Source organism: Branchiostoma belcheri, unplaced genomic scaffold (assembly GCF_001625305.1).
Source record: "Branchiostoma belcheri isolate BF01 breed outbred unplaced genomic scaffold, Haploidv18h27 scaffold97, whole genome shotgun sequence".
Taxonomy (NCBI): domain Eukaryota; kingdom Metazoa; phylum Chordata; class Leptocardii; order Amphioxiformes; family Branchiostomatidae; genus Branchiostoma; species Branchiostoma belcheri.
The window spans coordinates 800,473-813,037 of NW_017804653.1; the positions used below are offsets into that span (position 1 = coordinate 800,473).

The following is a 12,565-nucleotide window of genomic DNA, read 5'->3' on the forward strand; positions in this document are numbered from 1 at the left end:
TTACCGGTAGTAACAGAGTACGGCATATCATATGAACTACTGTCATAGGAACACATCACTAACAGCCGTAGAAGAACGTCTTCAACTCCAGTCCTGTGCCTTCGTCCACTTCTGCATAAGGTAAAACCTCAACGTAACTATGCCTTATGTTATAGCTATCAGGCTTAAATGCCGTGTCTACCACTTTAAGTTGAATCTTAACTGCGTTAACAGGCCTTGCAGTTAAGGTTACATTCGTGGCCCCTCCCGGCACATACATGTACTATCCAAACTTTATCTCTCCATTCTCGGAGTTATTTACACGTACTGATTCAAGGTGCATTAGCAATATTGGGATATATGATACCGCTAGCACAAATTGAAGAAAGGGCAATTACACTGCATGTCTAACTACCACTTCGTAGCTTGAGCTAGAACTCTACGGAAAGACTGTGCATAGGTCTAGAAGGGATGTGAATAGTGAGATTATTTATTGACAGAACAGAAAAGTACAGAGACTTTTGTATGGTCTTCTACAACTTAACTAAAGATCTAACAAAGCTAAATACATGTGTGGATAACGTTATCTTACGTACAGAGTATATGTATGATGTAACAATAACAATAGTAAAAGCACAAGTGAACCTGATTGTTCACGAAACCTTGACAAAACTCACAAGTCTTTTGAGATATAACCCCATTTGAAAGCCTACAGAAGTTTTTAAGAATTCCTCAGAAAGGACAACATGTATATTATCTACTCTCCAAGCAAATGTTGGTGGGAATACTGTGACCTTTCTACCACATGCCCCATTTCTCAGGGACAGAAAAGGGACATATGATAGAAAGGCTGCAATCTTCCCCACTAGCCTCTGGTTGTGTGATTGTTGTACGCAGTCTTATCTTTCCTGATTTTACAAAGGGCAGACGGTGTGCATTTCTAGTGCATACGTGTACCTGATACCCGTACTGTTTTATCTATTAGCAGAGCCCGTAATGGCCAGGGCCCGGAAGTATGCTGCCATTGCCGTGCTGGTGATTTTTCTTACGGTATGTTCGTCTTTTACTGTTAGTGGGCATGGGTATGGTTACTATACACATTTGTACCTCGGGGGATTGTGTAGAAACACCAACTCTGTTTTATTATGATGTATTTTGAAGTACAACTCAACAGGTACAAGCGAACAAGGGCATTTATATTAGCTCAGGACCGTCAATCAATTTGGAGGGGAGTGTAGTTACAAGTACGTTTCCCCAACTGTAGGACATACATTGTTGATGTTACTAGTATACTGAGAGGTACTACTATACTGAGAAAGCCTATAGAGGTCGGAATTTCTGTGTTGGAAACAATTAGCATTTTAAGACGACATGTGTCTGGAAAAATGTCTACATTATGATTTACTCAATCTTCTTTCCGTCACACAGACTTTAGAATTCCAGGCTCTGCATTGGTCGAAAATTGGAATCCCAAAACCTCTACTGAAACCTCTGATTCTTCGACGGGTGAAGATCCCAGAGAACATGACTGCAAAAACTCCACATCTAGTGCTGGTAACATCTCCAAATACGTCGACTTGTAAAACTCCTTACCAAGCGCTTGTAACATTTCCAAACACCACGAGCAAAACTCCATATCGAGTGATAGTAACATCTAGAAACAACAACACAAGCAAAACTCTTCACCAGTCGCCAGTACCATCTCCAAACAACACAACCAAAACTGTTCACCAAGTGCTAGTAACATTTCCAAACAACGCAAGTAAAACTCTCCAAACATTAGCAATATCTTCAAAGAACGCCTGGACGACACCGTCGCCAAAGAAGCAAGCAAGACCCAAAAACCTAAAGTCAACTAAAACTCCTCACCATGAAAATGTCTCATCTCCAAACAATACTACGACTAAAACTCCTCGCCATGAAAATGTCTCATCTCCAAACAATACTACGACTAAAACTCCTCACCATGAAAATGTCTCATATCCAAACAACACCACGACTAAAACTCCTCACCATGAAAATGTCTCATCTCCGAACAACACTAAGACTAAAACTCCTCACCATGAAAATGTCTCATCTCCAACCAACACTAACACTAAAACTCCTCACCATGAAAATATCTCATCTCCAAACAATACTACGACTAAAACTCCTCACCATGAAAATGTCTCATCTCCAAACAACACTACGACCAAAACTCCTCACCATGAAAATGTCTCATCTTCAAACAACACGAAGACTAAAACTCCTCACCATGAAAATGTCTCATCTCCAAACAACACTACGACTACAACTCCTCACCATGAAAATGTCTTATCTCCAAACAACACTAAGACTAAAACTCCTCACCATGAAAATGCCAAAGCCCCAAAAGTTACAAAAATTGAAGCTTGCTACCTTGAGCAGGTTACGTGCCCAAAGAACACAAACATAGTCGTCCTAAACAGAAACCGCCAGTATCACCAAGGAGACGTTCTAACCGCTAGGGTGGTGGTAAAAGACAAAGAGGGAAGGCCAAAGACGTACGGGGGAGACTTTTTCCGAGCCAGACTGGTCAGTAGTGCCCGTTGGCCGCACGCCAGTAGCGCCGGTAACGTCACTGACCATATTAACGGCACCTACACCGTGCAGTTCCCGTTGTACTGGGCAGGGGGCGTTACGGTAAGTACAGAAGGAATTTGTTAGGAACGAAGTGAGACTGTAAGGTTGTGAGTCTCCAATAAAGTAAAGTAAAGTAGAGTAGAGTAGAGTAGAGTAGAGCAGAGCAGAGTAGAGTAGAGTAGAGTAGAGTAGAGTAGAGTAGAGTAGAGTAGAGTAGAGTAGAGTAGAGTAGAGTAGAGTAGAGTAAAGTAAAGTAAAGTAAAGTAAAGTAAAGTAAAGTAAAGTAAAATAAAGTAAAGGTACTAACAAGAACAGTTGACAAGGATGTACGCAGATTTTTTGAACACAACTATGGCATCTTACAACGGCAGGGAAGTGGCTTTTTGTACATAACTTCTACTCTAAACGTACACATCCTTTGCCTGATTTTTGTTCTATATCAGATAAAGATCCAGCTGGTCCATCCCAGCGAGGCAGTGAAGGTCCTAGAGAGAGTGCGAGAAGTTCCAAACAAGAGAGTCTTCCACTGTAGTTTCGTCGACGCGAAGACGAAGGCCACCAACACAACACAGTGTTTCAGTTCTGCCAACTCTAGTCTACTGCCCCACCAACAGTGCGACTTCTCAAAGCCAGAAGTGAACGGGACCTGGATTTGTGAGAAACCGGACAAACTTCCGTGTTCCGCCATATCAAAGTGCAGATGGGACTCGGGAAAGAGCAGGGCAAAGATGCTGGAACTATTGTCTGAAGAGGAGAAGAAACTTTTCCAAAAGTAAGTCATCAACTGTACGTTACAAACGTAACTCTAACTCCGAAATGTCGAAGTGAAATGAAATACCAGCACACCAGTAGTCCTGTCTATTCTATTGCTGAGAGTTTCTCATTCTTGTCCTGTCCTCTTAAATAATATATACGTGGCATAATGCTCACAACAGGTGTAGAGGATAAGTAAATACATATGATGCTCTGAATAAAATATGCACAGGTTAGTAAATGTCTTTGGAAACTTGATACCTTGAATGTATATCTACTGTACGCATAAAATGTTGTATACAATACAACTAGGGCTGTAGAAATTGCATGACTAGTTTCCACACCCCACAGGCCCTATCTTGAGGAGGAACTTGAAGTTGACCCCAAGGAGCCCATACATGTTCTTGAAGCAGAAGTTCCCACACCTCAACACCTTCCAGCGTGTACCTGGGACAAGTCTGCAGCTTTGGGACATTGGTCAGGCAAGGTCTGGACGTCGTCCGTCTGCAATGTCCGAGTGTTCACTCAGAATGACATCCGGCGGTGCCTGGCTAACAAGACCGTGTACATGCAAGGTACGTATCGTTAGTGGTCTGATCATCGATGCTTGCGCTTCTGGATATGTTAGATACAGTCCATTGGGTATAATGTTAAATTTGATTATTTCTATTCCCTCTAGGTGACTCCACCATCAGACAATGGGGCCAGCGTTTGCTGACGGTAGTACCGTTGAACCACAACAAGACCAAGGGTTATTTAGGTTTGTCAATGTTTCCTTAATAGCTTTTTTGAGCCTATTTCGTTCTAAGAAACGCCTGCCAAACATCGTCAAAGGTCGCACAGTCACAATGAATTGTACATTTTTGTTTCTTTAGCTCGTTTGGAAGGAGACAACAGCCAATGGAACATTTCTGTTCGCTACCGGTTTCACCACTTCCCCGTACAGGGAGGCGCTTGGTGTGTCTTCTATGACTTCCGCTACGTTGTTAAAACGCTGGACTCGATTCTCGGAGGCCCAAACACGATAATAGTCCTGAGTCTGTGGGCCCACTTTACGTCAGAGCCGCCAGAACTGCTCCGGTCCAGACTGTACGCCATACGGGCCGCCATACACCGTCTGAAGCGCAGGGCTCTCGGCACACGGGTTTTCGTCAGAACTGGAACAACGCGTGAGCACAAGGGAGGAAAGTTGGAGTTCTACCTGCTAGGAAGCGACTGGCTGGCTTACCAGATCACGGAGGTGATACGAGAGATGTTCCGGGCGGATCCAGACGTGGTTGTGTTGGACACGTGGGACATGAGCGTGTGTCAGCCGGGAAAAGACAACGTGCACCCAGACCAAACCATGGTGGACAGTCAACTTAACAGGCTGCTTTCTCATATATGCCCATAGGAGGAGTTTTGAAGCTTTAGATAAAGCACAAGTATGTTGTAATTGTCTTCGCCAGAAGGTTATGTTTTGGTTTGGCGATGGTGGAGTGAGTGTTGAAGTGGGCGGCATAATTCTTTAAGCATGTATGGATAGTGTATTATTCTAAACAAGAATTCCGAGATCTCATACCTCCATGAAATATGATCTTGATATGTAAATGTAAATTTCTTCTTTAATTGTGCAAATGACCTCTGCATTAAGATGATATATGCATCGTGATGTATGTTAACTTTTGATTAACTTACAGATGTCCCAAGTATGACATTCTCATCATTCACCATTACGAAATCGTAGAATTTTCGCATTAATTATGCAAATTAGGTCATAATTTGCATAATTAGTATCTGTTGAAGTTCCGCCTGCCATAGGTTACATACATTACATGTATGTAAGTAGTATAATGTAAAACACTGTAATTATAGAATTTCCTCATTAATTATGCAAATAAAGTCCTCATTTGCATGATTTGCATTTAATTATGTACATCTCTCTCAGATACCTACACACCAAAAATAATGAAAATATGTTGTTCCTGTCTGGACTTATTGGCTTTTAAACATTTCGCCAGAAAGTGCCCTGCAGTTCCAGAACAAGCCGCTAGGGGGCCCAAACTCATATGACTTCTTCCCAAGCACGAGAGCTACCTTCCATCAAAATTTCATGACCCTAGCATGTCCAGATCGCGAGATATCAAAACCGGAAGTTGCGCTGCAGTACCAAGGGAAGCCACTAGGGGGACCAAAATCTATAATCATTTCTAGTTTTCGTCACACCCTACCAACACACCAAGTATGAAACCAATCCATCCAGGCGTTCTTGAGTTATCTTGTTGACCAACAGACAGACGGACAGACGGACAGATAAACGCAACTGAAACAAGAGTTCCGAGATCTCATACCTCCATGAAATATGGGCTTGCTTTGTCATACATTTCAACATGTCCTCATTAATTATGCAAATGACCTCCACATTAACATAATAAGTGCATAGTGGTGTTAACCTTTAAGTAACTTACACATGTCAAGGTATGAAAGTCCCATCATTCACCAATAAGGAGTCACAGAATTTTCACATTAATTATACAAATTAGGTCATCATTTGCATAATTGGTATCTGTTGATGTTCCGCCTGCCACAGATTAAATAGATTACATGTATAAAAGTACTATTACATTAAACACTGTAATTATAGCATTTTTTAATTATTAACTTATTGATCTAAGTACAACTCTGTCTCACCTACCTACACACCAAAAATGATGAAAATACGTTGTTCCTATCTGGACTTATTGGCTTTTAAAGATTTTGCCAGAAAGTGCCCTGCAGTTCCAGAACAAGCTGCTAGGGGGACCAAATTCAAACCACTTATTTCTGACAGGAAAAGCTCTCTGTCACCAAAAAGTCAAGACCATAGCATGTTCAGGACAAAAGATACAAAAACTGGAAGTTCCGCTGCAGTACCAAGGTCATCCACCAGGAGGCCCATATTTGACCTTGACCTTTGTCTTCCTAAGACTTATCAGCATACCAAATATCATAACAATCCACAAAGGCGTTATGAAGTTATGCTGACTACAAAGTTGCGGAAACACACACAGACACACACACAGACACACACACACACACACACAGACAGACCCGCCAAAAACAATACCTCCATTTTTCATGGAGGTAAAAAGACTTTTTCGAGCGTGAACTATATTGCTGGACAGATCTAGAGTGATGTCGGCTACTAAAAACCAGTTCTTCTGGTGTACGCACGCAATCACTCTCTTCCCCAAGCTTCTCAGAAACCAGAAGACCACTTGAGATCAAACAGGTGGGACCATTTGACGCTTTACTGTGGTGGACCAAACAGTAATAGACTTGCGCCCAAAGACATCTATAGTGACGTGGTATAAGGAAGATCAAGGATTGACGGAAACCTTTCCAGACATCATTGCTGGTAAATATCTTGAGGGTTCTTGTGACAGATAGGTGAGTACAAAATGACTTCTGTCTTCTTATTCTTACATGCAGCTTACACTGTCCAACAGCGAACTGTTGTCACACCCTACCAACACACCAAGTATGAAACCAATCCATCCAGGCGTTCTTGAGTTATCTTGTTGACCAACAGACGGACAGATAAACGCAACTGAAAATATAACCTCCATGACACATTTCATGGAGGTAAATATAACCTCCATGACACATTTCATGGAGGTAACTATCTTATAAGTAAACAATGAATGTAAGGATGACTACTAGTATATACATTAACGAAGATCTCGATAAGCAAATAGAAATGTGCATGTATAACTGACACTGTTAACTGTTCCGAATTGTTTATGTTCTTGTTGTGAGGGTTCCGAATTGTTTATGTTCTTGTTGTGAGGGCTAGCCCTTTATAATAGCCTCCGGCTAGTTGGGCAGTCCTGGCTGCATACATATGTGTTATCAGCCTAATAAATCAAATCAAATCAAATCAAATCAAATGTGCATGTACATGTGCTTTAAAGTTCACTGTGTCGGCAAGGGTGATGATGTAATTCACCGTTTCCTACGTATACGTTTAAAAAACAGTGACCCAACGTGTTCTGGAAGTTCAAGTGGTGGAACCAACTTGGTACATGTTGATAAATTTCTACCTAGCTTGAACTAGACGAGAGCGCCACCTATCCTGTTGTACGCGGTATTACAGTTCAGCTCAGTGCATTTGTTTACCTGTACGTAACCCGATAGGGCATGAATATAGGGTTAATGCGAACAATGTGGTTTATGAGGTGGTTATCGCACCTGACTAGGGAATATATCACCATATACACCGAGGATAGGGCGAGGCATTAACGTTATTATCATATGTATCCGTTTCCAAATGCACGAATATTAAAAGTTATGTGCGCCACTGAAGATCGCAGTCACAGTCGATCTGCTTCGCTAGTGTCTTAAAAGCTGTATCCTCCCGTGTCTCATACGGTGGCGATACTAAACAGACCGGTTAGACCACGTCTTAAGAATTTGCTTCTAACGTGACGCTCCAGTGCTTAACGTTCACAATGAAATGGCTTAACATCTGGTCCTGCACGTAAACTGGTAACCTTGCGTTACATGTGCTTTTATACATTTGTACCTGAGGCGCTTAAAGAGACAGACGGACCAGCACTGCACAAGTGAAGATATCTAACGCTGTGGTCTATTTTGTCTCACAGGTGGGAATATGTTTACTGTACTAACTCTAGATCTTAGAGGAATGAATGAATGATGGAAGGAAGGAAGGAAGGAAGGAAGGAAGGAATGGATATTCTGTCGCCGTGAACGGTGGTTGAAAAGCTACATGGGAAGCTATTGTGTGTGGTTATCATTTCGTCATGGAAAAATTGCTCTGAGGTCGGTTAATTCAGTTTAAAATGTCGAGAACAGTTTTCTACGCTAGTGACAGAGACTCTTAGACGCACGAAAGTTACTAAAATATGAGGAGGAAAATATGAAGAGGGGGAGTGATTACGAATTATGCAAAATTTAACGAATTACGTTAAATTCTAGGAACATTACGCACAATTACACGTTAAGGCTAATGTACTGATTACGATGATTTTGGGCGACTGTCTACGGATTACGAAGACTAAAAAGGCCTGATTACGCCTTACGAAAAAATGCATGCAGGCACACAACTATTGTTGCCGAAGTTATTTGTACAGGTAAATACATGTAGGTGGCAAGGTGGGGGGTTGGGGATTAACGTGACTTGAATCAATAACAATTGATCCGTGAATTTGTATTGTTATGTTAGATCCAGCAAACTACGACGTAGTGCACGACCGAATGTCGTAGTTCAGTGTCTCTGCCAGACTCCAGAAAAAAAGTAGAAATTGGAGAAATAGACTGAATAATATGCAAGATGGGTAATTACCTGGCCTTGGAGTACGCAGTACAAATAGCCAACCCCAGAGAAACCTGTAGGTGTGGATGGTCGTAGGCAGCCTCGTTAACGTATGTTGGATTCTTTAAATCCTTACGTACGCCTTCCGGTGCTCCGATTGTTTCCTGTCTGTGCCTTTGTTTACAGTGATGACATCTACCGGAATACGGTGGAGTGCTACACTAGTAGTGATATCTGCTGCCCTGATGGTGTACACAACGGTAGGTTTCTTTTTCATTATAGCTAAGGCTACATTATCATGACGATATCTCAGTGGAGTTATGTACAAGGCTTTTATGTAGGAGACTTCCAATTGAGTCAGAATACAAATTGCATAAACTCTACATGACCGAAACAGAGTATCGTTGTCTATCAAATATCGGGGACGGGGGACGCTACAGACTTTCATACACTTTTGACCTATCACTGCGGTCACATGGCTGTATGGTCATATATGCAACCTAACCATGTTGGTCTTGAAGTTTTCCTATCAAGGGTTCATGATCAGGGATCAGGATGCTCCGAAGCCGATTTTCAATCTTCACTTCGGCCCACCCGTCAATTCTTGCGTCTTCAACGGGCCTGTCCATTTCGACCAGGCCACGTACCCACAATACACGCAGGTTGTCGTCCTAAACAGAGACCGCCTGTATCACCAAGGAGACGTTCTTACCGTGATGGTGGTGGCAAGAGACAAAAATCGAAGGAAAAAGACGTACGGGGGAGATTTTTTCCGTGCCAGACTGGTCAGTAGTGACCGTTCGCCGAAGGCCAGTAGCGCCGGTGACGTCACTGACCACTGTAACGGTATCTACACCGTGCAGTTTCCGCTGTACTGGGCCGGCAACGTTTCGGTAAGTACCGTGATAGACTTTGTTGGGGACAGATAAATGCATGACAGATATGTAGATACATGTATGATAAAAATAGAAATGCAGTAAAATGCTCTCTCTGCATCCCCAAAACTCCTTTACTTTGTCTGTTTTGTGTCGCTGTTATCAGATAAAGATTCAGCTGGTCCATCCCAGCGAGGCAGTGAAGGTCCTAGAGAGAGTGCGGGAACTTCCAAACAAGAGAGTCTTCCACTGTAGCTTCGTCGACGCGAAGACAACAAAGAAGAAGAAGACGAAGAAGAAGGCCTCTTATACAAGTCAATGTTTCAGTTCTGCCAACCCCAGATTGTCGCCCCACCAACAGTGCGACTTCTCAAAGCCGGACGTGAACGGGACCTGGATTTGTGAGAAACCGGACAAACTTCCGTGTTCCGCCATATCAAAGTGCAAATACAACTTGGATAAGAGCAGGGCAAAGATGCTGAAACTGGTGTCTGAAGGGGAAAAGAAACTTTTCCAAAAGTAAGTCCTCAACTGTACGTTACAAACGTAACTCTAACTCCGAAATGTCTAAGTGAAATGAAATACCAGTACACCAGTACTTCTGTCTATTCTATTGCTGAGAGTTTCTCATTCTTGTCCTGTCCTCTTAAAATAATTTATACGTGGCATGATGCTCGCAACGGGTGTACAGGATAAGAAAATACGTATGATGCTCTGAATAAAATATGCACAGGTTAGTAAATGTCTTTGGAAACTTGATACCTTGAATGTATATCTACTGTATGCATAAAACGTTGTATACGAGTACAATACAACTAGGGCTGAAGAAATTGCATGACTAGTTTCCACACCCCACAGGCCATATCTTGAGGAGGAACTTGAAGTAGACCCTAAGGAGCCCATACATGTTCTTAAAGCAGAACTTCCCACACCTCAACACCTTCCAGCGTGTACCTGGGACAAGTCTGCAGCTTTGGGACATTGGTCAGGCAAGGTCTGGACGTCATCCGTCTGCAATGTCCGAGTGTTCACTCAGAATGACATCCGGCGGTGCCTGGCTAACAAGACCGTGTACATGCAAGGTACGTATTGTTAGTATTGATGATTGCGCTTCTGGATATGTTAGATACAGTCCATTAGGTTAAATTTGATTATTTCTATTCTCTCTAGGTGACTCCACCATCAGACAATGGGGCCAGCGTTTGCTGACGGTAGTACCGTTGAACCACAACAAGACCAAGGGTTATATAGGTTTGTCAATGTTTCCTAAATAGCTTTTTTGAGCCTATTTCGTTCTAAGAAACGTCAAAGGTGAAGCATTTTAAGTCGTCATGCCGACAGTCACAATGAATTGTACATTTTTGTTTCTGCAGCTCGTTTGGAAGGAGACAACAGCCAATGGAACATTTCTCTTCGCTACCGGTATCACCACTTCCCCGTACAGGGACGCGCTTGGTGTGTCTTCTGTGACTTCCGCTACGTTGTTGAAACGCTGGACTCGATTCCAGGAGGCCCAAACACGATAATAGTCCTGAGTCTGTGGGCTCACTTTACGGCAGAGCCGCTAGAACTGCTCCGGTCCAGACTGTACGCCATACGGGCCGCCATACACCGTCTGAAGCGCAGGGCTCCCGGCACGCGGGTTTTCGTCAGGACTGGGACAACGCGTGAGCACAAGGGAGGAAAGTTGGAGTTCTACCTGCTAGGAAGCGACTGGCTGGCTTACCAGATCACGGAGGTGATACGAGAGATGTTCCGGGCGGATCCAGACGTGGTTGTGTTGGACACGTGGGACATGAGCGTGTGTCAGCCGGGAAAAGACAACGTGCACCCAGACCAAACCATGGTGGACAGTCAACTTAACAGGCTGCTTTCTCATATCTGTCCATAGGAGGAGTTTTGAAGCTTTAGATAAAGCACAAGTTTGTTGTAATTATCTTCGCCAGAAGGTTATGTTTTGGGTTTGGCGATGGTGGAGTGAGTGTTGAAGTGGGCGTCATAATTCTTTAAGCATGTATGGATAGTGTATTATTCTAAACTATCTTGTAAGTAAACAATGAATGTAAGGATGGCAACTAGTACATGTATATACATTAACGAATATCTCGATAAGGCAATAGAAATGTGCATGTTCACGTGCTTTAAAGACCACTGTGTCGGCAAGGGTGATGATGTAATTCATCACCCTACGTATACGTTTAAAAAACAGTGAACCAACGTGTCCTAGAAGTTCAAGTGGTGGAACCAACTTGGTACATGTTGATAAATGTTGGCAATTTCCACCTAGCTTGAACTAGACGAGAGCGCCACCTATCCTGTTGTACGCGGTATTACAGTTCAGCTCAGTGTATTTGTTTACCTGTACTTAACCCGATAGGGCATGAATAAAGGATTAATGCAAACAATGTGGTTTATGAGGTGGTTATCGCACCTGACTAGGGATTATATAAACATATACACCGAGGATAGGGCGTTATTATCATATATATCTGTTTCCAAATGCACGAATATTAAAAGTTATGTGCGCCACTGAAGATCGCAGTCACAGTCGATCTGCTTCGCTAGTGTTTTAAAAGCTGTATCCTCCCGTGTCTCGTACGGTGGCGATACTAAACAGACCGGTTAGACCACGTTTGAAGAATTTGCTTCTATCGTGGCGCTCCAGTGCTTAACGTTCACAATGAAATGGCTTAACATCTGGTCCTGCACGTAAACTGGTAACCTTGCGTTGCATGTGCTTTTATTAGTACCTGAGGCGCTTAAAGAGACAGACGGACCAGCACTGCACAAGTGAAGATATCTAACGCTGTGGTCTATTTTGTCTCGCAGGTGGGAATATGTTTACTGTACTAACTCTAGATCTTAGAGGAATGAATGAATGATGGAAGGAAGGAAGGAAGGAAGGAAGGAATGGATATTCTGTCGCCGTGAACGGTGGTTGAAAAGCTACATGGGAAGCTATTGTGTGTGGTTTCGTCATGGAAAAATTTCTCTGAGGGCGGTTAGTTCTGTTTCAAAAGTCGAGAACAGTTTTCTACGCTAGTGACAGAGACTCTTAGAGGCA

The 12,565-nt window shown here is 42.8% G+C and overlaps 3 protein-coding genes and 1 long non-coding RNA gene across 4 annotated transcripts in view; all 4 read left to right on the forward strand.

Moving 5' to 3' along the window:
* LOC109461849 (NXPE family member 3-like) overlaps positions 1 to 409 on the forward strand; it is a 2,994-nt gene extending 2,585 nt beyond the window's left edge. The window contains exon 7 of the mRNA XM_019758319.1: positions 405 to 409. Within this exon, the coding sequence (XP_019613878.1) occupies positions 405 to 409 (5 nt within the window). The remainder of the gene's footprint in view (positions 1 to 404) is intronic.
* Positions 67 to 4,826, forward strand: LOC109461883 (NXPE family member 3-like). The gene is made up of 7 exons (XM_019758352.1): positions 67 to 120; positions 965 to 1,029; positions 1,408 to 2,640; positions 3,024 to 3,352; positions 3,685 to 3,908; positions 4,013 to 4,093; positions 4,209 to 4,826. The coding sequence occupies exons 2-7, from the start codon at positions 976 to 978 to the stop codon at positions 4,724 to 4,726; spliced, it is 2,439 nt and encodes an 812-aa protein (XP_019613911.1). The 5' UTR covers positions 67 to 120; positions 965 to 975; the 3' UTR covers positions 4,727 to 4,826.
* A 3,046-nt stretch (positions 4,827 to 7,872) lies between these two features.
* On the forward strand, positions 7,873 to 9,503 carry LOC109461886. The gene is made up of 3 exons (XR_002139719.1): positions 7,873 to 7,955; positions 8,813 to 8,886; positions 9,148 to 9,503. It is a non-coding gene; the product is annotated as an uncharacterized LOC109461886 (long non-coding RNA).
* An 89-nt stretch (positions 9,504 to 9,592) lies between these two features.
* The window catches only part of LOC109461850 (NXPE family member 3-like), a 4,326-nt gene continuing 1,353 nt past the window's right edge, over positions 9,593 to 12,565 (forward strand). Inside the window, exons 1-3 of the mRNA XM_019758320.1 lie at positions 9,593 to 10,020; positions 10,360 to 10,583; positions 10,875 to 11,386. Of these exons, the coding sequence (XP_019613879.1) occupies positions 9,608 to 10,020; positions 10,360 to 10,583; positions 10,875 to 11,386 (1,149 nt within the window). The 5' untranslated portion in view covers positions 9,593 to 9,607. The remainder of the gene's footprint in view (positions 10,021 to 10,359; positions 10,584 to 10,874; positions 11,387 to 12,565) is intronic.

Bases quoted from the DNA above. Each gene is read 5' to 3' on its own strand.
- LOC109461883 (XM_019758352.1), top strand. From the start codon at position 976: ATGGCCAGGGCCCGGAAGTATGCTGCCATTGCCGTGCTGGTGATTTTT. The intron at 2,641-3,023 runs GTAAGTACAGAA...GTTCTATATCAG, and splicing joins ACTGGGCAGGGGGCGTTACG to ATAAAGATCCAGCTGGTCCA. The intron at 4,094-4,208 runs GTTTGTCAATGT...TTGTTTCTTTAG, and splicing joins CAAGACCAAGGGTTATTTAG to CTCGTTTGGAAGGAGACAAC.